Here is a 23,541-nt window from a genome sequence, read left to right on the forward strand (position 1 = left end):
ATCCCTTCAGAACCCGTGGTGACAGTGGTGATACAGGGAGGGTGGAAGGAGGGTGGGTTGGAAAAGGGGAATCTCCTCCCTGGGGGATGGACAACAGAAAAGCAGATGAAGGGAGACGTCGGACAGTGTAAGATATGACAAAATAATAATTTATAAATTATCCAGGGTTCATGAGGAAGGGGCAGCGGGGAGGGAGGGGAAAAATGAAGAGCTGATGCCAGAGGCTTAAGCAGTGAGCAAATGTTTTGAGAATGATGAGGGCAATGAATGTACAAATGTGCTTTACACAATTGATGTATGTATGGATTGTGATAAGAGTTGTATGAGGCCCTAATAAAATGATTTAACTAAATAAAGAAAGAAGAGGTGAAGAAAAAAATGAGGGAGGTGCTGTCAGCCATCCAAACAGATGAGTTTGGAAAATGTTTCCATGAATGGAATCACTGATTTGACAAGTGTATTAAGTGTAATGGAGATACTTTGAAGGTGATAAATAAGGTTGTTTTGTAAAAAAAAATGTAAATACACGGCTTTGAAAAAATATTTCCTATTTTGGGGGGTACCCCCTCAAATGTATTGAATGCATGAATGAATGAACAGTCATTTCTAGTATAACTACGTTTCTATGAGTTAGTAGTTGATAAAATGCTCTAGTGGAGTTTCCTTTTACCCCTTCATAGCGGTAAAAGTGTTTATGTAAAATAATACCCTGGTTCCCTAGGTTGATGGGCCAAATTAAGTCACATAAGACCTAAAGTAAGAATTCTCTGGCTTAAATAAATCAGCTCAAAGTACCAAACGTGAGTATTCCAACAAGAACATAGCTGCAGTGGGTGGAATTAAATATCAGTTTGTGAAAATCTGTAAAATTACATACCAATAAAATTGGATTTTATAATCTTTATTTCCTAAAAGAGACAATGCCAGCAAAGAGAGTTGTGGTGATCGGCGCTGGAGTCAGTGGACTGGGCGCCATTAGGAGCTGTCTGGAGGAGGGGCTCCAGCCGACCTGTTTTGAAGGGAGTGATGATATTGGGGGATTGTGGAGATATGAGGTACGTTTACATAGTATTGTGTTTCCATATTATCCAGGAAGTAGAAATACAAAGGTTACACCACTAGTCTGTTTTTAATTACTACTGTAATGATAATATACTTTTTATTACTGTGGATGCCAGTATATAAGGAGCCCTGGTGTCATGGGTTAAACATTGGTGAGCTTAAAATTAAGGTTAGTTAGTGATCCAAACCTACCAGTTTCGCCACGGAAGAACAATGATGCTCTCTGCTCTCCTGAAGATGTCTCGTCTGGGAAGCCCCAGGGAGTCCTTCTACGCTATCCTGTGGAGTTGCTCTGCATTGGAGTCAACTCAATGGCCGTGAGTTTGGGTTTGAGTTTGAAAGGCCTAGATGTTGACTCAATCTCTTATAACCTGCAGACAATGTTCACACATTCCTTATTCTTTTTAGAATCTACCTTCTTGAAAAGAGAATGTCTGCTTATTCTCTGCATGGTCCCACCTCTCTCTCCGTGGGATAGACTGCCTAGCACACTCCCCACAAAAGTCAAATCAAACGGACTTTCTGTAGTAAAATGTCCTACTCTTTCACTAGGGCTTAATAATGTTAAAACTGACTTGTTTTAGTGCATTTCTTCCGATGTTGTGTGATTCCATTCTCTTTTCTTTGTGGGCATTATTTTGCACTTGGCATTTAAATGTGGCTGTTTTAAACTTTTTATTCCGTCTTTTTAACTTTTTACAAATGTCTGTGGGTCCTTGGCTTCAGCTATCTTTACTTATAATTCTAAGGTCTTCTTTTTCAGCTTGGCAATATATTTGTATTAGAGCAAGTAACACTAACTATCCCACAAACAAATTCTCTGGCATCTCAAAGGCTTAGCCCAATCTCAAACCGCTTGTACCATGAGCAGACGTGGGTTTGATGGTATTCCTCTAATTCATAGTTTTACCTCAAGACCATGTGTCCTCCCAGGGTTCCAACTAGAGAGAAAGGATAGGAGAGATTGAGAAACCCTTAAGTGCCTCCATCTGATGGGGGAATCTCTGCTTTTGCTGTTCTCTGGGAGGCTTCATCAAGCAGCTCTCATCCTTTGTAAGCCTTGTGCTCTCTGTGTAATCTATGTTAGTAAAAGCCACAATTTGAGGGGTTGACACTGTTGAGTGACAACCGAAAAGTCAAGACTTTAAAACCACCAGCTGCTCTGAAAATAAAGCTGAGGCTATCTGCCCCTGTAAAGATTCCCAGTCTCCAAGACCCAAAGGGACAATCCTACTCTGCTCCATAGGGTCACTGTGCGTCAGAATCCACTCAATGGCAGTGGGTTTGGTTTTAGATTGATCTGACACATGTAATGTGATACCCCGAACACCACATCATGCCATATTCTTTTATTGGTAATGCTGATATTTTAATTACAATTGAATTATTAAGTAGGATAACTGCTATTGATATTTGCAAAAAAATTGTTTTTATTAAGAGGCATATTTTATATATGAATGTATCACTAACAATTTTTTAATAATCAATGCTTTTAACATTGAAGAGGAAAAGGTAAATTTAGATCTGTTCTTATTACTGATACAATTTCCATAAGTTCGAGTCTACATTTCCTACTCCAAGTTCAGAATATTCATAGTACCTACATTACTGATTCTTTACTTCACCAATGTTACAATCAAGATACCGACAACAAAAGCCAAACTCACTTCCATCAAGTCAATTCCAACTCATAATGGCTCTCTAGGACAGGGTAGGACTGCCTCTGTGCGTTTTCAAGATTTAATTCTTTATAGAAGTAGAAAGCTTTGCTTTCTCCCCAAAGGGCCTGGTAGTTTTTGAACTGCTGACCTTGCCATTAGCAGCTCACCTCATAATCTCTACACCACCAGCAGATTACGTTATTCCCACTGCCATCAAGTGGCTTCTGGCTCATATCCACCCTATATGGTGTTTTCAAGACTCTGTAACTCCGCACAGTAGCAGGCAGCAACATCTTTCTCATTCAGAGTAGCTAGGGGGTTTGACTTGACGACCTTTCCATTGATAGTCCAACACTTACTCTCAGCACCAACCTCCAAAATTGAGCTTTTGAGAAATTTACTATTATAACCACTTCTCCCAAAGAAAATAACGTATTTTAATTAGCAGTGTTTTCCTTAGTCTTAAATTATTTAGACATCGTATGCCTTCATATTAAAATAAAATAAAGAATGGCTGCTGAAACAAATGACAAATGCTATGTAATTAAATGAGGATAATACTGTCTTTCAGAGCATCATTGTAGGCACTCTGGGCAAAGCTCTTTATAAACCACAGATTATTGTTGTCGTGAGGTGCAATTGACTCAGTTCCAGCGCATGATGACCCTATGTGCCACGGAAGGAAACCCTGCCCAGTCCTGCGTCATTTCACAATTGTCCTAGGCGTGAGCCCATTGTTGTAGCCACTATGTCCACCCATCTTGCTGAGGGCTTTCTTTTTCCATGCCCCCTACCAAGCATGATGTTCTTCTCCAAGAATGGTTTTCTCCTCACAATATGTTCAAAGTGCTTGAGACGAAGTCTCGCCATCTTTGCATTTAAGAAGCATTCTGGTTGTATTTCTGCCAAGAGAGATTTGTTTGGTTTTTTTTGGCAGTCGGTGGTACTTCCAATATTCTTCACCAGAACCCTAGCTCAAGTGCAATGATTCCTCGGGCTTCCTTATTCAGTGTTCAACTTTCACATGCATGTGAGGCCATAGGAAACACCATGGCTTGGTTCAAGTAATCAGACCTCAAAGTAGCCTCCTTGCTTTTCAACACTGATAAAGAAGTGTCCTGCAGCAGATTCACTTAATGTAATACGCTGTTTGACTGCTGCTTCTGTGACCATTGATTCATGGGTATAAGTAAGATGGACTCCTTAACAAATTCAATCTTTTCTCCATTTATCATAATCTATTGACCCACTTATGAGGGTTTTGGTCTACTTTACCTTGAGTTGTATAAATTGTTCTAATGTTTAAAAATACCATATGTATTAGTCTGGGTACATTAGAAAAACAAGTTCACAGGAACTCATATATATAAGAGAGAGTTTTATATAAAGGGTAAGTGCACATCAAGAAAACATCCCAACCTAGTGCTGCCCAAACCCACAAGCCTACCTTTAGCCCAGATGTCCGACACCAATCCACAAAGCCCTCCTCCATCTCACAAAACACACTCAATGATGCCAACTGCAGGAGGAAAGCCAAATCAGTGAACATGTAAGCATCTCCACACTGGCAGGGGTCTCCACATGGCTGCTCCAGCACCCAGGGCTGCATCAGGGTAGGTCCATGTGGCTTCTCCTCAGGGGTGTCTTGCAAGAAGTGAGCTTTGCCAGCTGAAGCAGGGAATTGGCTTAGGCAGTTTCACCTGGTCCAACCATCACAAATCAAGAGACCCGAGAACTAGAAATGCGAGGCTCACCAAACCATTTATCTCTCTGCCCTTCAATTAACCCCTTCAATTAACCCCATGTGTTTATTGGCCAGGTTGGCATAATAAATTTTAACTATATTAAGGCCTAAAACTAGAATGGTATACATAAAAATATTTAAAGTAATTACTATGAAAAATTAAAGTACCGTATATACTCAAATATAAGACGACCTGAATATAAGCTGAGGTACCTAATTATTACCTGGGAAACCAGAAAAACTGATTGACTTGAATATAAGCCTAGGGTGGAAAATGCAGAAGCTATTGATGAGTTTCAATAATTAAAACAAATGAAAATAAAATTACTAAAAATCAAGACATCAGTGGGGTAATGTATTTAAATATTTATTTTAAATAAAAAACATAAATAAAAGGACAAGTCATTTAACAGTAAACCAGCACAGTAAGTGGAAAATAGGTTCAACAAAAACAATAAGGTATCAACAATGATACCTTAAGAATACTATTCCCTGAGCTCAATCAGCAACCAAGCCAAAATGTAAAGAGTTAAAATCCTTCAAAACTGGATTCCTCATCATCATCATCCATATCCCAATACAGAGCTTCGGCTGGTGTGAGGTCATCATAGACGCTGTCCTCACTGAGATCGCCGTCATCACTATCACTGCTGTTATTTTCATACAAAGCACAGTCTTCACTGCCACCCATAGCATTACTAATACTACATTTCTGGAAGGCATGTCGCATCATGTCTTCTGGAATGCCTTCCCATGCATCTCAAACCCACTTTGCTATTAACTCTATGTCAGGCTTCATGAGATTTCCTCCTTTTTTTTAGTTGGGCTTGACCAGATGACATCCATTCATGCCAAATCCTTCTCACATGGTCTTTAAAAGGCTTATTCAAAGATACACGTCATAGGACGGCTCTGATTGGTTAGATGCGAGTCAACAAACATTCAAAGCCCTGCAGTGTCAGCGGGGCTTTGAATGAACAGCGGAGAAATGACAATCACCCACGAGATAACGGGCGCTCATGCATTACATGAGCGGGGGAGGGGTGGGGGCAGCGAGATGTTATACCTCGCTGGGGTACCACTTACCCATGTATAAGGCGAACCCCAGTTTTTCAGCACATTTTTTGTGCTGAAAAACTCGGCTTATACACGAGTATATATGGTAAGTAATTATTGTGATTGAATAATCTCTATAATTGTTATTTTATTAAAATTGTATGTGTAATAAATATGTGCCGTCTTCTCCCACTAGGAGAAGACTGAAGATGGCAGACCAAGCATCTATAAATCTGCCACCAGCAACACTTCCAAGGAAATGACTGCCTACAGTGATTACCCTTTCCCAGATCATCACCCCAACTATCTGCACAATTCCAAAATCATGGAATACCTCCAGATGTTTGCCAAGCACTTCCATCTCAGGAAATACATCCGTTTTCTGGTAAGTGGAGCAGAGGCTACTCAACAGATGGGGGACTTTTGTTAATAGAAATGAGAGCAAAGCACAGCAGAGCAAAGCAGGCTACATTGTCACCTCAGTCTTAGAGGGAACCGCATCCCACCCAGTGTTGGTTCTACTTATGATCTCCAAGGAAGACAGATTTTTTTCTCATTGGCTTCCAGGGGGAAAAAAGTATGGCAGATTGGCTACAACATCATACTGGGCACTACATTTTGTCTTATCACTAAATTCAGAACCACAGTTGGAGTAAGCCAAATGAAGTCTCTACTTCCAAAGGCCGAGTCGAGAAAAGCAACGATAAAGAACTTTTCGTGAAAGCTTCCAGATGGGAGCTTGCTAAGGAAGAGTAGCTAGCACCAAGTTTATTCTTTCAGGCTGAGAATCCTGGGAAAAGAGGGAAGCTGCGAGGAGTTCTCATGAGTTTGGGTTTGTCTCATCCTCAGTCAAAAGTGCGCAGTGTGAGGAAGCGCTCTGACTTCTCCTCCACGGGACAGTGGGATGTTGTGGTAGAGACGGAAGGGAGGCAAGAATCCTATGTCTTTGATGGGGTCATGGTGTGCACTGGCCTTTATACCACTCCTGTCTTACCACTCCAGACCTTTCCAGGTATGTCCTAAAGATCCCGAAAGCAATGACTTGTGGGGGTTTGTCATTATTGCTGTTGTTAATTTTGAAGAAAGTTTGTAATTTTGAAAGGCACTGTGTTTTCACAATAAAGTAGACCCTTTTCTGATGACACACCATTGCATGTTTTCTCGAAAGACTGCTCCCATAATATGTATTGTTACAAATGGAAAGTAAAAAAATATTGATATCTCGTTACCACTGCTTTCTGGGTTATTATGTTGTAGCATAATTGAAAATGAAAATGTGGAGATGGTTTTGCTTGGACAGTAGCTTCAAGTAAAATGTTTTTAAGATTCCAATTTATTTATGAACATGCGTGCATGTGAAGAGCACTGTGAGCACACATGACCGTCAGTTAGTGGGCTCCAGCCCGCAATCATCTGGGGAGGGCACAGGCCTGAGCAGTCTTTCATTCTGCTGTAGCTCGGGGGTCTATGGGTCCGGACCTACTCAACAGCGCTTGTCAACAAGCCGCACGTGTTAGCGTCACTGCGTGTATCCGAGGAGACCATGGTACTGTTTGCATTGGAGCCTCAACCACTCTGCACACAAGGAAAGGAGCAGGATGCAATGCTCCCCTGCACGCGGCCCCCTGACTATCACTAGCAGCAGGGCACTTACCCCTTCCCGGAGAAGGTGACACAGATTCTTCTGGAGTTCTCAGTTCTTCGGGACTAGTTCTGAGGGGCTCGGTTTCCCACTGTCGGGAAAGATAGCTGTTGTTTTCTCTGGGGAATGATGGCTCACATTGCCTTCTCCCAGCTTGGATGTGTAACAAAGCTCGTGGATGACTGCCATCCTGGAAAGCTCACTAGCGCTTTTGGCGCCCAGCTTTCCTGGAGCTCGATCGTATTCTGTCTGCTAAGCTGACTTACGCTCCAGCCTCTCATGCATGTCAAGCTAGTACCTTTATTCTCCCCTTTTCCTCTAGAAATTGAGATTTATGCAGCATACCCCAAAGTCCCCATCATCAATCACATTGCTAGACTATGTGGTGGTCATAGTCCTCAGATTTATTTTTTAAAAAACATTTCTATCAGGCAGCTTATTTCAGGTTAGAGGTTAACTCCCAGTAGCTAAGGGCAAAATTTAGATCGTTTGGGGGGTAAAATAGTTGCCAAGGAATGAGAAATTCTGCTCTTGCCCACAGGGATCAAGAAGTTCAAAGGTCAATATATTCACAGTTGGGAATACAAGAGTCCGGAGAAGTTTCAGGGGAAGAGAATTGTCGTGGTCGGCATAGGAAATTCTGGAGCTGACTTGGCAGTTGAGCTCAGTCATGTAACTGCACAGGTTTGGCTTTTGAAATTCTCTTCTCATCAGTGCAACCTGCCTCGTATCCTCTGGCATGAAAGTACTGTGTGAAATGTGTGTACCATGTTCTCACATTGCTTCAGTCCTGATGGTTGATTATTTTTAATGCCTAGTTTCTCAGGACATATGTGGCAGATCGCTCCAATAGGGAGAATGGGGAAAAAATAAATTACATAAGACTGACAAATTAGTGATTTCCCCAAAGATTGTGACCTGCATCAGCTCAACCAATGTTTTTTAATGAACGTAACATAAAATCACTTTTTAAAATCCTTTTATTTTATTTTCATTGATATGACACTTAACATTACTTCTCAAAGCTGATCCCTTCAACACCTAAATTTCTAGTGACACGGATTAATAAAGTGCTATGGATGCTACTGTAATCGGTCCATGGATGGGACCTTGGGTTCATTGACTTCTAGACTTCTAGTATTATTTTGTTTTCTCAGAATTTGAAATATAAGTGATTCTAGACTTTGAGCACTGCTTTGGAAAGGCTCAAAAGGATAGTGTGTGAGATTCAGGGGCAGACTTAGGCAGATTTCTGAAACCATCAGCAATATGTCAGGTGTGTGTGTTTCTGAGTATGTGTGTCTGTCTGTTTCTATATCTGTGGTATGTGTGCCTGGTGAAGAGGCAAAATGGTTCCTCTCCATTTCCACTAGTGAGCCAAGTAGAAGATCTATGAGGGACAGAACAAATGGTGTTGTGAAAGAAAGCATATATTGTGAGGCAGCTACTTTTAATTTATTTGCATTAACTCCTAGGTGTTCCTTAGCACAAGGCGGGGTGCATGGATTTGGAACCGCATCTGGGATTATGGGATGCCCATGGACACCAGCCTCTTCACTCGCTCTAACTCTCTCTTCAACAAATTCTGCCCAGCATTCTTAATCAACAGATGGACAGAGAATAAATTAAATGCACGATTTAATCACAACATTTATGGTTTGCAACCGCAGCACAGGTGTGTTCTACTACTTTTACAATTTTTTCTTAGTTGTTGCCTTTTGGAAATGGTAGGTAAAAAATACTTAAAGTATTTATTTATTTCATTATTTTTGAGAATATTCATCGTTTCCTTTCTCATATTTCTTTGGGCCTTCCACTAATTAATTTTATAGGGAAAAATTTTAATTTCCAAAATTTGGTGGCAGCTTCATCGATTTTTACCCTTTGCATTCATTCTTCTTCTTCTTTTTAAAATCATTTTATTGGGGACTCATACAACTCTTATCCCAATCCATACACACATCAATTGTGTCAAGCACATTTGTACATTCGTTGCCCTCATCATTCTCAAAACATTTGCTCTCCATGTAAGCCCCTGGCATCAGCTCCTCATTTTTAACCCTCCTGACCCCACTACCCCCTCCCTCATGAATCCTTGATAATTTATAAATTATTATTTTTTTCATATCTTACATTGTCCAATGTCTCCCTTCACCTACTTTTCTGTTGTCTGTCCCCCAGGGAGGAGGTTATATGTAGATCCTTGTAATCAGTTCCCCCTTTCCACCTCATCCTCCCTCCACACTTCCAGTATCTCTACTCTCACCACTGGTCCTGAAGGGATCATCCACCCTGGATTCCCTGTGTTTCCAGTTCCTATTTGTACCAGTGTACATCCTCTGGTCTAGCCAGATTTGTAAGATAGAATCCAGATCATGATAGTCTGGGTGTTGGGGATAGGGTGGAGGGGAAAGAAGAAGCATTGAGGAACTAGAGGAAAGTTGCATGTTTTCTTCATTGCTACACTGCACCCTAACTGGCTCATCTCCTCCCTGCAACCTTTCCATAATGGGATGTCCAGTTGCCTACAGATGGACTTTGGGTCCCCACTCCGCACTCCACTTCATTCACAATGATATGATTTTTTGTTCTATGATGCCTGATCCCTTTGACACCTCGTGATCACACAAGCTGGTGTGCTTCTTCTATGTGGGCTTTATGGCTTCTGAGATAGATGGCTGCTTGTTTTCCTTCAAGTTTTCAAGACCCTAGACACTCTATCTTTTGATAGCCGGGCACCATCATCTTTCTTCACCAAATTTGCTTATGCACCTGCTTTGTCTTCAGCTATTGTGTCAGTACGGTGAGCATCATGGAATTCCAGTTTAATAGAATAAAATATTCTTGCATTGAGGGAGTACTTGAGTGGAGGCCCAATGTCCATCTGCTAACTTAATACTAAACCTATAAATATATGCACATAAGTTCTATTTCTCCATCCTCATATATAAATATATTTACATATTTACATGCTTTTATTTAGACCTCTATATATGCCCTTTGCCGCCTAGCTTTTTCCTCTACTTCCTTTTACTTTCCTCTTGTCCCACTATCTTGTTCAGCCTTCATTTGGGTTTCAGTAATTCCTCTCAATTACATTACCCTTGATCACGCCCGACCAGGCCTCCTACACCCTCCTACCACCGGTTTGGATCACTTGTTGTTCCCTTGTCCCTGGGTTTGTTAACACCACTTCCTTTCCCTTCACTTTCCCTCCCATGTCCCCCCAGAACTCTCGGTCCTGTTGTTTTTTCCTCCAGATTGTTCATCCAGCGTATTTTATTTAGACAGACCTGCGGAGATAATAAAAAGACAGAGCAAAACCAAGCAACAACGTAAAACAAAACGTCACCTTTATATTGTATTTCATAAGATGGATAAATATGTAATGGTATATATAGTATACCATAAAACTCAACTTCATTTTCCCAGGGCAGTCGAAAACAATCAGGGATTTGGTAATGTAATGCAATCAGATAAGAGACTTGTGGTGCGGAGGAGGGAGTGTCTTTTGAAATACAAAGCATGCTTTCTTTGCCTCTTTTCTGTTAGAGAAAAAGCAGCAGAGCCTAAGGTTGGGTTTGTGCTCTACATCTAGACAGCTGGGGTTTGAGTGCTAAATTTACCCCCGCTCATACCATCAAGTGGATTTTAACTCATATAGAGATCCAATAGGGCAGAGTAAAACTTGCTGAAGTAGATAGTGTTGAATTTGCCCATTTGTACCACTTCCCATATTGATAAAATTGAGATAACTTTACTATCAATTCAAAGAGTTGATCTGAGCAATAAATAGGAAAATATATTTAGAGCTTATACTAGTGCCCAACACATGGTAAATGTTTAATGTTTTGGTCATTTTATGCTACTACTAACTGACACCCAGTTCTAGTTGAATGACCGAGTAACGATTATTACAAAGGTGACTGGGGGCTTAAGTTTCAGAAGACTGTGTCTGGGATATAAATGTGAGAAGTATCTCAGTGGAGATCTACAGCAGGCATTAGGCAAAATAATTCTGAATCCAAAACATCCATCTTGGAGAGAGTCTCAGCCCTGGCAATACACATATCAGAATCTCAGGGATGGAAGGTGTGGTGGTCAGGATTGAGAGGATAAAGGATGGTGACATTTGAAGAGGCACCTCTGGTATTTTCCTGTTTACACACACACATACATACACACACACACTTCTTTCCACCTCTCTCTCTGGCTTAGGGACCAGTAATTTAGAAAGAGAAAAAATGAGGTTGTAGATCAGAATCCCTGTCTTTTTCCTGTAGAATAGCTGGTTGTACAGATAAGTAAATTCAATATATTTTTAGTTCCTACTATGATTACCAAGTACTGATGGCATAGTGCTTTACTCACTGGGCTGCTAACGATTAGGTTAGCTGTTCAAATCCACCAGTAGCTTCATAGGAGAAAAATGAAGCTTTCTGCTCCCATAAAGATTTACAGCCTCACGGGGATGATGACAATGTTTTTCTTTTTGTTTCCTGTGGCTTTGTTTGTTTGTTTTTGGTGTTTGTTGTTGTTCTAGTTGGGATTTTTTGGTTTGTTTTTGTCATAATATGACTGCCAAAGTAAACCAGAGTGTTCATTACTCACAGACAAGCAGATGGATTCTGAACTCCTACGTGACTCAAACCCCAATCAAAAGTCGATGAGTTCTTATAATATGGCCCCGCTCAATACTTGCCTTCACAGAGAGATCACTGAAGATAAGGTTGTAATAGCAAAGTGTGGTGAAGAAAGCAAACAGTGCCTAGCTATCAATCGAAATAGTGTGTGAGGTCTTAAATGCTTATCTTCCAATAAGCAGCCATCTAAGTGAGGTGTCAACTAAGTCCACATCAAAGAAGCACACCAACCTGTGTTCTTCAAAGATGACAATTACACAATCCAAATATGATGAAGGGTAAAGTATCAGCACTTAAATTATGAACACCCAATTTACAAAAGGATATGGAGGACATTAGGAGCCCAAAATCCACCTGCTGAGTATCTAATCAGATTAAGTCTTGGGCAGATCCCCTCTAGTCACAGCAAGGGACTCAAACATCTTTACTATCAGACAGAGATCATTACAAACTTGGTGTATTGAACCATTGTAAAATATGAATCTTCTACAATGAACCATTGTGTAATATGAATCTTGGTCAGTTGGTGGATTGAATAGTGGATTAAACCATTGTGTAATATGAATCTTGGTCAATGACCTCTCTCTTGACCCACCCTGAATTTGCTTTAGGTTCAAATATTTCTTGCTTGTTCCATGACAGAAATTTCTTCTTTGGCTTTTTTAATATTGTTAGTGGTCGTTTCTTTCTTACTCTTTATTTGTATTTTTATCTTTATATTATTATTATGTTCTTCTTTCTGTTTCATTTTGTTTTGTCTTTTATTGTTTCTGCTGGGTTTCCGAGTTTACAAAGCACAGAAGGAGTGAATACACAGAGACGATAATGGGTGCGAGGGTTGTTGGGGGTGGGAAGTGGGGGGAGTGACGGCAATTGGGGAGCAAGCAGTGCAGGAGGTGGAAGGAAGCACTAGAAACAGTTGTGATGATGTTTTTATGACTCTTTTTAAAAACGATTTAACTATGGAAATGCAAGCTATGTAAGTATTTTATCACAAAAAACTACTAGAAAAAGGAGTCAAACTTGGCCAATGGTTACCATGGGTGAAGGAGAAAGTTTTTGCTTAGGGAGCACTAAGTTTATGTTAATGGTGGTGGAAATTTGGAAAGCGATATCAATAATAGTTGTACAACATGGAGAGTATAATCAATGGCACTGAGTTATACACAAAGAAGTTGTTGAAAAGGAGAATATTTTGCTGTATATTTTTGCCACAATTAAGAAAACAATAATTACACAAATAGCAATGAGAATAGGGAGAAGAAAATGTTCTAAAATTGATTATGGTAATGCGTGTACAACACTTCTTGATATGAGTTAACAACTGAATTGTAAGATATGTAGATACGTGCCAATAAAACTTTTTAAAAACATTTACAGCCTCAGAAACCAAAAGGGGAAGTTCTACTATACTCTACAAGGTTGCTATGGGTCAGAATCAACTTGATGGCGGTGATTTGGGTTTTGATTGTGGTCAAGTAGGGTTTGGGATTGTGGCGGTGGAATAGTGACTGCTAGATAGTCGCGGCTCTCACTGATCTTCCTTGTTAATAGGAGAGAAACAAACAAGTCAATATTTAATGGAATGATATGAGTTATGAAGAAAAATTATATGAGAAAAAGAGGACAGGAATGAAGTAGACCGGGGAAGATTATATGAGTATTTTAATAGGGATCTGGGGGAAGCTGCATATATCTGAAAGAATAAAATTCCAGGCCGAGGCAACACCAAAGTCAAAGGCAGGAGTGAGCATGGTTTGTTCAAGGAAAAACAATGGCCCAGTGTAGTTCAATTAGAAGAAGTGGACAGTGGAAAGAAATCAATTCACTGAGAGAGGCAGGGCCAAGATTATATAGGACTTTGTATGACTAGGGTATGGAGATTGTACTGGATTTTATTTTTAGTGAAATAGAAAGCCATGGAGCATATCTTTAAAAACATCTTTACATTCTAAAAAAAAATCACTCTGTTGAGTAGAGAGATAATTGTAGGGAGCTAACAGTGAGAAAAAGGAAACCAGTTTAGGAGTCTATTTATGCAATCCAGGCAATGCATAATTGTGTTAAAATTGTATAATAAATATTAGCAAAATTAGAAGGCCCACATATTGGGCCATATGCGTTAGTAGAGCACTCCCCAACAGACTCATGCCGTCAGTAGGTTCCAGCTCATGGCAGCCCCATAGGGCACAGTGAAACTAACCCTTTGGGTTTTCAAGACTTTAAGTCTGTACAGGAGTAGACTGTCTGTCTCCCAAGGAGCAGCTGGTGGGATTGAAACTCTGACCTTGCAGCTAAATTCCTTAGTGGTTCTCAAAATAGGTATGTAAATCGGAATATAATATCAGTTCCCTGTTAAAAATATGTGCATCTTGACAACAACTTTGTTAAAACTTCACAAGGAACTTTTTTACAGAAGTACAGAATTAACATGTCCCTAGCATAAGATCATAAACCACATTCCAAAATCTCTTTCCTTCTCTGATAGGTTTCTGCCTGACCATATTTTTAACAAAAGATTTCTTTACTCACTATATTTTCAAAGCTCGGGCTTACTGAAGATGCTAATGTGTTTCCCAAGCTCAGAAAAAGGAGATTGAGCCTTAAAAAAAATTTTAAAAACCGCACACACACACACACAAAATATTTTTTTAAGAATGCGGTTCTTTCATTAAGCATTAGTTCAACTCCTTTCCAAAACATTGCAGAGAAACTAGTAAGAGGAAACTAGTGTCAGGCAAAAACTTATCAGAAAGGAAATGGAATATTTTCCAAGACCCTCCCTTTGCGGCCCACACTCACCATTGTGCTCTTTTGAGCTTGCACCCTTTACTGTATAGTAACGTGCCTGGATGTCCACTTTCGCTTTGCAGATTCTTGAGCCATCAAGCTACCATGAGCGATGATCTACCCAACCGCATAATTTCCGGAAGGGTTTTGATGAAACCAAATGTGAAAGAATTTACTGAGACGTCCGCCGTCTTTGAAGATGACACAGAAGAAGATATTGATGTTATTATCTTTGCCACAGGATATACTTTTTCTTTTCCTTTTTTGGAAAATAATTCAACAATTCTGGACAGCCAACGCTCCATGTTTAAATACGTCTTCCCGCCTCATCTGGAGAAGCCAACGCTCGCTTTCATCGGCATCCTCCAGCCCGTGGGAGCCACCATTCCCACGTCAGAACTCCAGAGCCGATGGGCTGCACGTGTATTCAAGGGTACGTGCCCAGCAGCGGGTGTGATTTCAGAATTGTTGAAAAGTCTTGTGCAAGAAAACAGCTCAGCACTTAACCTTTATACAATCTGTTTCTGCCGTGTGCTATTCATTTGGTGTTTTACAACTATTTAATCATGAAGATTCCTGTATGAAAGTTAAAATAGGAAATTGCTACCTAAAGCTATCATCTGGTGGTATCTTATTGGCAGAGTGTTCGCTTGAGCACTATGGAAATCATAGGATTTTTACACACACTTTTTAAGACCCTCCCCCAGACCCCACCCTGTAATGGGGCAGGAGATAGCCACCTAAAGCTGAAATGGGAAATAATAGTTATTCCATTTCCCAATATTTCCAGTGCCATTGAGAGTCAAAGGAAGCATGTTTTACAAATGCTCTGTTCAAAATATCAAGAGGACAAAGAGGTGATCTATAGCAGGGTCCTAGAGTAAGGGGGGGTAGCACCACAGTCCAATAGCAAGGACTTTAATTACATAAATGCAGGGCTAACCTCCAGCTCCGCCATCAATTGACTGTAAGATCTTGCATGTTACTTGAGCTCCACAAGTCTTAACTTCCTCATTCATAATAAGTACAAGGATACTCATCTCTGCTTTGCAAAGCAAACCTCAAACTTACTGCTAGTGGTTCATGCCGACTCATAGCAACCCTTGAGGACAGGGTCACACTGCCTCTGTGAGTGTCCAAGTTTAACTCGCATGAGCGTATAAAACCTCATCTTCCTTCCAACGAGCTGCTGGTGGTTTCAAATCGCAGCCCAAAATTCATAAGCATTTTGACTATTACAGGAATTTAGTAAATACTGATTGAATACATTAAAAATTAGTAATTATTATTGTAATTTTTATTATCATTGATTCTAAGAAGAAACATAATTTGATCTGGGCAGATTTACTTATTTATTTATTTATTATTAGATACTTTTATTCGGGGGGGTCTTACATCTCTTTTACAATCCATACATTCATCCATTGTGTCAAGCACATTTGCACATATACTGCCATCATTATTTTCAAAGCATTCTCTTCCCACTTGAGCTCCTGATGTCAGCTCCCCATTTCTTTGCCCTTCCTCCCATAACTTCCCTCCTTCATGAACCCTTGATAAGTTATAGATTATTATTTCATATCTTACATCATCCTCCGTCACCCCTCACCCACTTTTCTGTTGTTCATCCCCCTGGGAGGGGGTTATGGATTGGTCCTTGTGATCAATTTCCCCTTCTCCCCCTACCCTCCCCTAATCTCCCTGGTATCTCTACTCTCCTTGTTGGTCCTGAGTGGTTTATCTATCCTAGATTCTCTGTGTTGCAGGCTCTTATCTGTAGCAGTGGGCATGTTCTGGTCTACTCCAATTTGTAAGGTAGAATTGAGGTCATGATAGTGGGGAGAAGGAAGCACCAAATAACTAGAGGAAAGTTGTGTTTCATCAGTGCTATACTGCACCCTGACTGGCTCATCTCTTCCTTGTGAACCCTCTGTGAGGGGATGTCCAGTTGTCTACAGATGAGCATTGGTTCTCCTCTCCATGCCCCACCCCACCCCCAATTCACATTGGGCCTGACTTTGTTCTGGATCTTAGATGCCTGATACCTGATCCCATCGACACCTCATGATCACACAGGCTGGTGTGCTTCTTCCATGTGGACTTTGTTGCTTCTCTGCTAGATGACCGCTTCTTTGTCTGAAAGCCTTTAAGACCCCAGATGCTATATCTTTGAATAGCCGGGCACCATCAGCTTTCTTCACCATATTTGCTTATGCACCCATTTTGTCTTCAGCAATCATGTCAGGAAGATGAGCATCACAGAATATCAATTGTTAGAGCAAAGTGTTCTTGTGTTGAGGGAATACTTTAGTCAAAGCCTAATGCCCATCTGCAACCTTAATTCTTGACATATAGATAGATATAAGGACATAGGTCTAGTCCCCTCTCGCTATATATAAATATATTTACATATGTATATGCCTGTACTTAGAACTCTATAAATATCCTTTGCCTCCTAGTTCTTTCCTATTTCCTTTTACTTTCCTCTTGTCCCACCATCATGTTCGGCCTCATTCAGGTTTAGTAAGTCCTCAATGCTACATTGCCCTTGATTAAGCCCCACTAGGCATCCTATGCCCTTCTCTCCATTGATTTTAGTTTACTTGTTGTTCCCCACACCCTCCTTTCTCCCACCTCCCTTCCTCCCATATCCCTCAGAACCATCAGTCCGTTCTTATCATCTTTGAATTGTTCATCCCACCTATCTTATCTAGATAGACATGCAGATGCATTAATAAGCGCAAAAACCAGGCAAAGCCAAACAAAACAACAAAGGAAGTCAAAACTAAGAAAACAATAACAACAACAAACCAAAATAACAACAAAAAGAAAACCACTGACAAAAATGCAAAAGCCTATAAATAGTTTAAGGTCTGTTTGTTGGCCTTTACAAGTGTTTTCTTGTCGAATCTGATGGGGTGCCACACTCTGTCTCCAAAGGATATTTTTTGGTATTCCCTGGGAATTTCATCACTTTGCTCCCCTCAGTGCTCTGTTGCATGCCCTCAGTGTTTTGTTCCAGTGTGATGAAGTCAGGCTGGGCAGATTTAAAATCTGCATTTACAAAATAATGCATATCACATTTTAATAATCATGCTCATTCATTTTCAAAGCTTCTCATATTCCCCTGAAATATTCTGTGTTTCTCAAAATGCGGTATGTCATTTATCAAAAGTACAATGGAGGGGGGGGGGGGTGTAAAAAAATTTTAAATTTATAAAAAAAAAGTACAATGGAGAGTTGGGAGATAGTTTCTATGAGTTAAGGATAAATTTTTAAATAAATCTCAGTTCAATGAAATCAATCAGAAGATATTACATGTCATTAGTACCTACAATTATATATATTTTAATTAATCTATAATGTAAATTTACCACTGCTTTGTCAGTTTATCATATGGTGGTGTCTTGTATGTTGTTGTAATGCTGGAAAGTATGCTACTGGTATTTCAAATACCAGTATTTTATTGAGTTTTCAACAGCATTCAACTGTGTGTGTCATAACAAACTATAGGTAGCACTTCGAAGAAAGACAGTTCCAAAACACTTCATTGGGCTCATGGGGAACTTGTAAATAGAGCAAAAGGCAACAGTTCAAAGAGAACAATGATATATATTGAATGGTTTAACATCAGGAAAGGTATGCATCTTGGTTGGCTCCTGTCACCATGCTTGCTCAATCTATGTGCTAAAGATTTCATCGAAGAGACTGAAGTAGATGAAGAAGACTGCAGCATCAGGTTTGGAAGAAGCCGACTATATTCAGAAGACACAACCTTACTTAGTGAAAATGAAGAAAAGTTGAAACATTTACTAAGAAAGATCAAAGTACACAGACTTCACAGGGTTAAGAAAAAAAACTCTCACAAAAGGCCAATAGATAACATCATGATACACAAAGCAAACCTGATGCATAGGACCTCTTTTTATTTTTAAAAATCATTGTATTGGAGGCTCTTACAGTTCTTATCATAATACATACATACATACATATATACACACATACATTATATCAAGTACATTTGTTGTCATCATTTTCAAAGCATTTTCTTTCTACTTGAGCCCTTGGTGTCATCTCATTGTCCTTCACCTCCCTCTCTCCTTAGCCCTAGATAGTTTATAAATTATTATTTTTTTCATGTCTTACACCGACTGCTGTATCTCTTCACCCACTTTTCTGTTGTCCATCCCCCTGGGAGGGGGTTCTCTATCGATCATTGTGATAGTTTCCCCATCTTCCCCCCACCTTACCCTTATCCTTCTGGTATCACTACTCTCATTTTTCATCTTGAGGGGCTTATCTGTCCTGGATTCCCTGTGTTTTCAGCTCATATCTATACCAGTGTATTTCCTTTTACTTTCCTCTTGTCCCACCATCATATTCATCGGTGCTATACTGAACCCTGTCTCGTCTCTTCCTTGTGACCCTTCCGTAAGTTGATATCTAATTTTCTACAGAAGGGCTTTAGGTCTCCACTCCATGCTTCCCCTCACTCACATTGATATGATGTTTTATTCTGGATCTTTGATGCCTAATACCTGATCCCATAGACACCTCATGATCACACAGGCTGGTTGCACAAGACCTCTTAAATGAACAAAGATATCTCTGTGAGGACTGAGCTCTACCTGACCCAACTGATGATATTTTCAATCACTTCTTGTGCATGTGAAAGTTGGCAATGAATAAGGAAGACTGAAGAAGAATTGATTCATTTGAATTATGCTATTGGTAGAAGATACTGAAATAACCAGGAACTGTCAGAAGAACAAGGATCACTTGGTGTAGCGGGTTGCAAGTTGAGCTGCTAACCACAAGATCAACAGTTCAATACCAGCAGATATCAGTACCTCAGGAGAAAGATGAGGCTTTTTACTTCCATAAAGATTCACAGTCCTGAAAACCCCAGGAGAAGCCCTATTCTGCCCTGTAAGGTACTATGAGTCAAAATTGACTTGACGGCAATGAGGTTGGGATGGGGGACCAGAAAAACACACAAATCGGTGAATAAGGACATCATTGTGGTGAAAAGATAAAGTGGGTAAAGCAGAGAGCCATCGAAAAGAGGAAGGCCTTCAATGAGATGGATTGATCCCGAGGCTGCAACAATTGACTCAAATATAAAAACTGCGAGGGCGGCAAAGGACGAGCAGATGGCAGTTCTGTTGTGCCTGCGTTTCTGTGAATCAGACCAAACTGATGGCAGCTGACAGCACAGCACACTCACTGTCTAAGGAAGAGCCAAAATGAGCACTCTGTTCATTAGACTTAAAACGATAGTATCCAGAGACCACGCGAACTCACGGCAAACTCCTGTCTGTCAGAGTGTAATTATGTTCCATGGAACTTTCACTTGTTGATTTTTCACAAATGTAGAATACCAGACTTTTCTTCCAAGGCTCTTCTGGCTGTGTAACAACCTCCAACCTTTCCGAGTGAATGCGATACCTATTTGTACTGTCCAGGGACTCCCAAATGGAACTATAGACATTTTAATTTATGTTCTATCAGTTGGATCTTACTCCCTTTAGCTTGTACTTGTGCTAATTAAGTTGGGGATTTGCAAGTAAGACTATGGAGTACAGAGTCATGTAACAAGGACAGGCTCTCACATCTGTCTGGCATGTGCACCTAATAAAACAGGAGGGAAGGCATTCCAGAAGAGAGCTCCATCTCTCCCACTCCTGCGTTCTCACCTTCATACTGTTCCCTACCAAACCGAGTCTCGGGATATCCATTTCTTCCTAAAACTGCATCCTCCCAGTAAGAAAATCACATTTATGCTTGCAATTTTTGTCCTAGGGCTAAACAAATTACCTTCAGTGAGTGACATGGTGGCAGACATAACAAAGAAGAGGAAAAAAATTGAAAAACAGTAAGAACCTTATTTCTTGGTATACGTCTATTGAAAGTGTTTGGGTGGTGCTTGTTACCTATCGAGTATTCTTCATATTTCATCATCCCAGAATATGGGTCTATTTGCCTAGATGAGATCTCAAGTTTTCAATTTTTCTTTTCTGCTCAGCTAAGCATGTTATGTAGGAAATATTTAGGGCTAGAATGAATGCAGAATGGGCCACCAATGGAAACATCACAACCATTGTTGACAGTCCAGGAAAAGTCAGGTAGCACATACAGTTCTAAACTGTTCTCTCATACCCTTAGAGATGTGAAGCATATGGAAATGAAGATGAAATGGATTGTTTCATTCTTTCAAAGAGTTGTAAAGATAAATCAATGTGAGAGAAGTGTTGGCGAATCACTATAGAACCTGATTAAATTCTTGACTTGAGGTCAGAAGCTTGCAGGCTGTGCCAAATCATCTTAGAGAAAATTATTCTCAAACATTTGGGCTAGGAATGTAATTTATTTCTATTAAACAAGTATCTGTTGAGAATCCACACTATGAATGTCTCAGAATGTTTCCTACGATCCAAGAGTTTACATTCTAAGAAGACTCAGTTATTCAGTAAGTTTGATTAGAATAGTGCATCTAAGAACTATTATAATCAAATTCATTTCACACATATCTGAAGCTGCGAAATGGAATATAGTCTCGTAATAACCTGTGAAATTCACATATCATACTTCTCTCACCACTGATTTACCAAAATGAGTTTATGTTCTCAATGAGAGCCAACTACAAGGCAAAAAAAAAAAAGGTCTCAGTTACAGAATGTGGGAAAAGAAGGATATCATTAAGAAGATATGATATAGTAAGATAACAAAAATCTTCTTAAACCCTCTTATTACTATCCAAAACCCTTGGAAGGAATTGAGAGAGGAAAATATGCAGGCATGAATATTTTGTTAGGAACGACTTTGGTGACAAGTCGTTAACCCATACGTGAAAATCCCTCTCTGTTCCACGTGTTGGAGACGTCCCCAGCGGCTTGTGACTGTTACGGACCATCCAGCGGATTCCAACTATGCCCCGTAGCGTTTTCTAGGCTGCCATTTTCACAGGGGCGGACGACTCGCCCGCAGAGCCACTGGAGAGGTTCCACCCAACAGTGTCCTAACAGCTGAGTGCGTAACTGTTGCGCCATCAGACCTCCCCTGTGGATGGTTTGACGAGTCAACTGCATCTCGTGGAGATTGCCGTGTGCAAAGGAGAATTGCTCCGTAAACTTTTCAGGGCTGTGATCTTTCAACACCGGGTGACCTGCTCGCTCCTTCACAGTTGCGCTTGCCGGCATTCCATCCACCCACGTTTTGGTTAACATTCAAGCACTTAACTCTAGTTCTTGTGCCCACAATATTTAGAGGCAGGGCAAGGGTCTAAAGGGTTCGTGATAGCCATCTGTCTCCAGGTTTCTGATTTGTCTCCCTCTGGTTTCAGTTTCCTGAATAATCCCCGAGACACGCGCAGAGTGCCGTATCTGGAGTACATGGATGAGATCGCCTCGGAAATTGGGGTGAAGCCCAACCTTCTGTCGCTCTTCCTCTCAGACCCAAAGCTGGCCATGGAGGTTTTCTTTGGCCCCTGCACCCCATACCAGTACCGCCTGCAGGGTCCGGGGAAATGGGCTGGGGCCCGGAGGGCCATCCTGACCCAGAGAGAGCGGATCATCAAGCCCATGAGGACGCGCGTCCTCAGCCAGCCTCCCTCCTCCGTGCCACGGTGGCTGAAGACTATCTGCGCCGGCCTTCTCTTTATTCTCTTTTTAGCTGTTATTAAAGGGTCCTTTCCCGTGGACACTAAGTAGTATCGGCCAACAGTGCCACACACTTGAAGGTTAGAGAGTGCGGCTGCGTTTTCCTCCATTCTGGCTAGCACACTGCATTACCTGGTCATTCCACAATTCCTCCTGCCTAAGTCGCTCTGGCATAATCAGGGATTTCTTCACAGAGAGTTTTTAGATGGTGTGGTTCTGAGACAAGCTTAGTTTTGGGTTTCTCTAGTTTCCAGAAGGTTCTCAGTTGTAGCAAAGTCCTTTCTCATTGTCATCAAATTGATTCCAACTCAGTGACCACAGGATAGAACCGCCCATGTGCGTTTCCCATACTGTAACTCTTTATAGGAGTAGGAATCCTTGTCTTTTCCCCAAGGACCAGCTGGTGGTTTCAAACAACTGAGTCTGAGGTAAGCAGCCCAACTCGAAACTCTATGCCACCAGGGCTCCTGCCAGTCATTTAAGTGTTTTTGCACCTAAAACGCAAGCTGGGGAAAATGATGTATTTCCTCAAATGATCTAGAGAAATTTAGGAGTTAAAAAAAATTCTTAAAGCTTTATCAGAATCTCTTTCCAATAGGACCACATGCTAGAGACTCATGGATATAGAAGTAAAAGGAGGTTAGTTCAAACATTACTGGGGCATTCTTTAAGGCATAGAAGGAAACGCGGTGGAATAATAGAAAATAAAAATCATATTTAATTTGAGGTTCTATTAAAACTATAAAAATTATATAGCATATATTCTGTAATTAACATGTAGAGGTCTACAGGAACACACAGAATCAGAAATGGAGAGTGGTACTAAGTATTTAAGGAGCCTGATTGGTACAGAGGGTTAACCAGTGGGTTACTAACCTTGAGGTTGGCTGTTCAAACTCACCAGCCACTCTTTGGGAGAGAGGAAGAGGTATCTATCTGCTCCTGCAAACATTTATGGCCCCAAAAACCCCCCTGGAGCAGTCCTATAAGGTTGTTATGGGCTGGGTTTGAATCAACATCAGTGGGTTTTTAGACTATTTGAAACAGAGACTTCTATAATTAATTCATCAGAGAGATGAAATATTCCTTTATTCTTTAATCACATCACTTGTATCATCAGACTATGTCTAAGCATAGTTCTGATATGCTACATAATGATTTTCTTTCTTTTATCTGAACTGCATTATTCATTCTTTCACTTACTCAACAATCTACTTCTTTTTTTAAAAATTTTTAATAAATCTTTTTATTGGGGCTCATACAACTCCCATCACAATCCATACAT

At 40.5% G+C, this 23,541-nt stretch overlaps 1 protein-coding gene across 1 annotated transcript; it reads left to right on the forward strand.

Annotated features, from left to right (window-relative positions):
- Nucleotides 1-914: 914 nt before the first annotated feature.
- Nucleotides 915-22,307, forward strand: LOC142438869 (flavin-containing monooxygenase 5-like). Its single transcript, XM_075540887.1, has 8 exons — nt 915-1,055; nt 5,720-5,908; nt 6,373-6,535; nt 7,707-7,849; nt 8,641-8,840; nt 14,682-15,031; nt 20,401-20,473; nt 21,941-22,307. Exons 1-8 carry the CDS (start codon nt 921-923, stop codon nt 22,305-22,307), a joined length of 1,620 nt encoding a protein of 539 aa, XP_075397002.1. The 5' UTR covers nt 915-920.
- The last annotated feature ends 1,234 nt before the right edge of the window (nt 22,308-23,541 follow it).

The sequence above is a fragment of the Tenrec ecaudatus genome, chromosome 1 (genome assembly GCF_050624435.1).
Source record: "Tenrec ecaudatus isolate mTenEca1 chromosome 1, mTenEca1.hap1, whole genome shotgun sequence".
NCBI lineage: Eukaryota > Metazoa > Chordata > Mammalia > Afrosoricida > Tenrecidae > Tenrec > Tenrec ecaudatus.

Coding starts and splice junctions, on each gene's coding strand:
- LOC142438869 (XM_075540887.1), top strand. CDS start 921: ATGCCAGCAAAGAGAGTTGTGGTGATCGGCGCTGGAGTCAGTGGACTG. Junction 5,909..6,372: donor GGAAATACATCCGTTTTCTG/GTAAGTGGAGCA, acceptor TCTCATCCTCAG/TCAAAAGTGCGCAGTGTGAG. Junction 20,474..21,940: donor AGGAAAAAAATTGAAAAACA/GTAAGAACCTTA, acceptor CTCTGGTTTCAG/TTTCCTGAATAATCCCCGAG.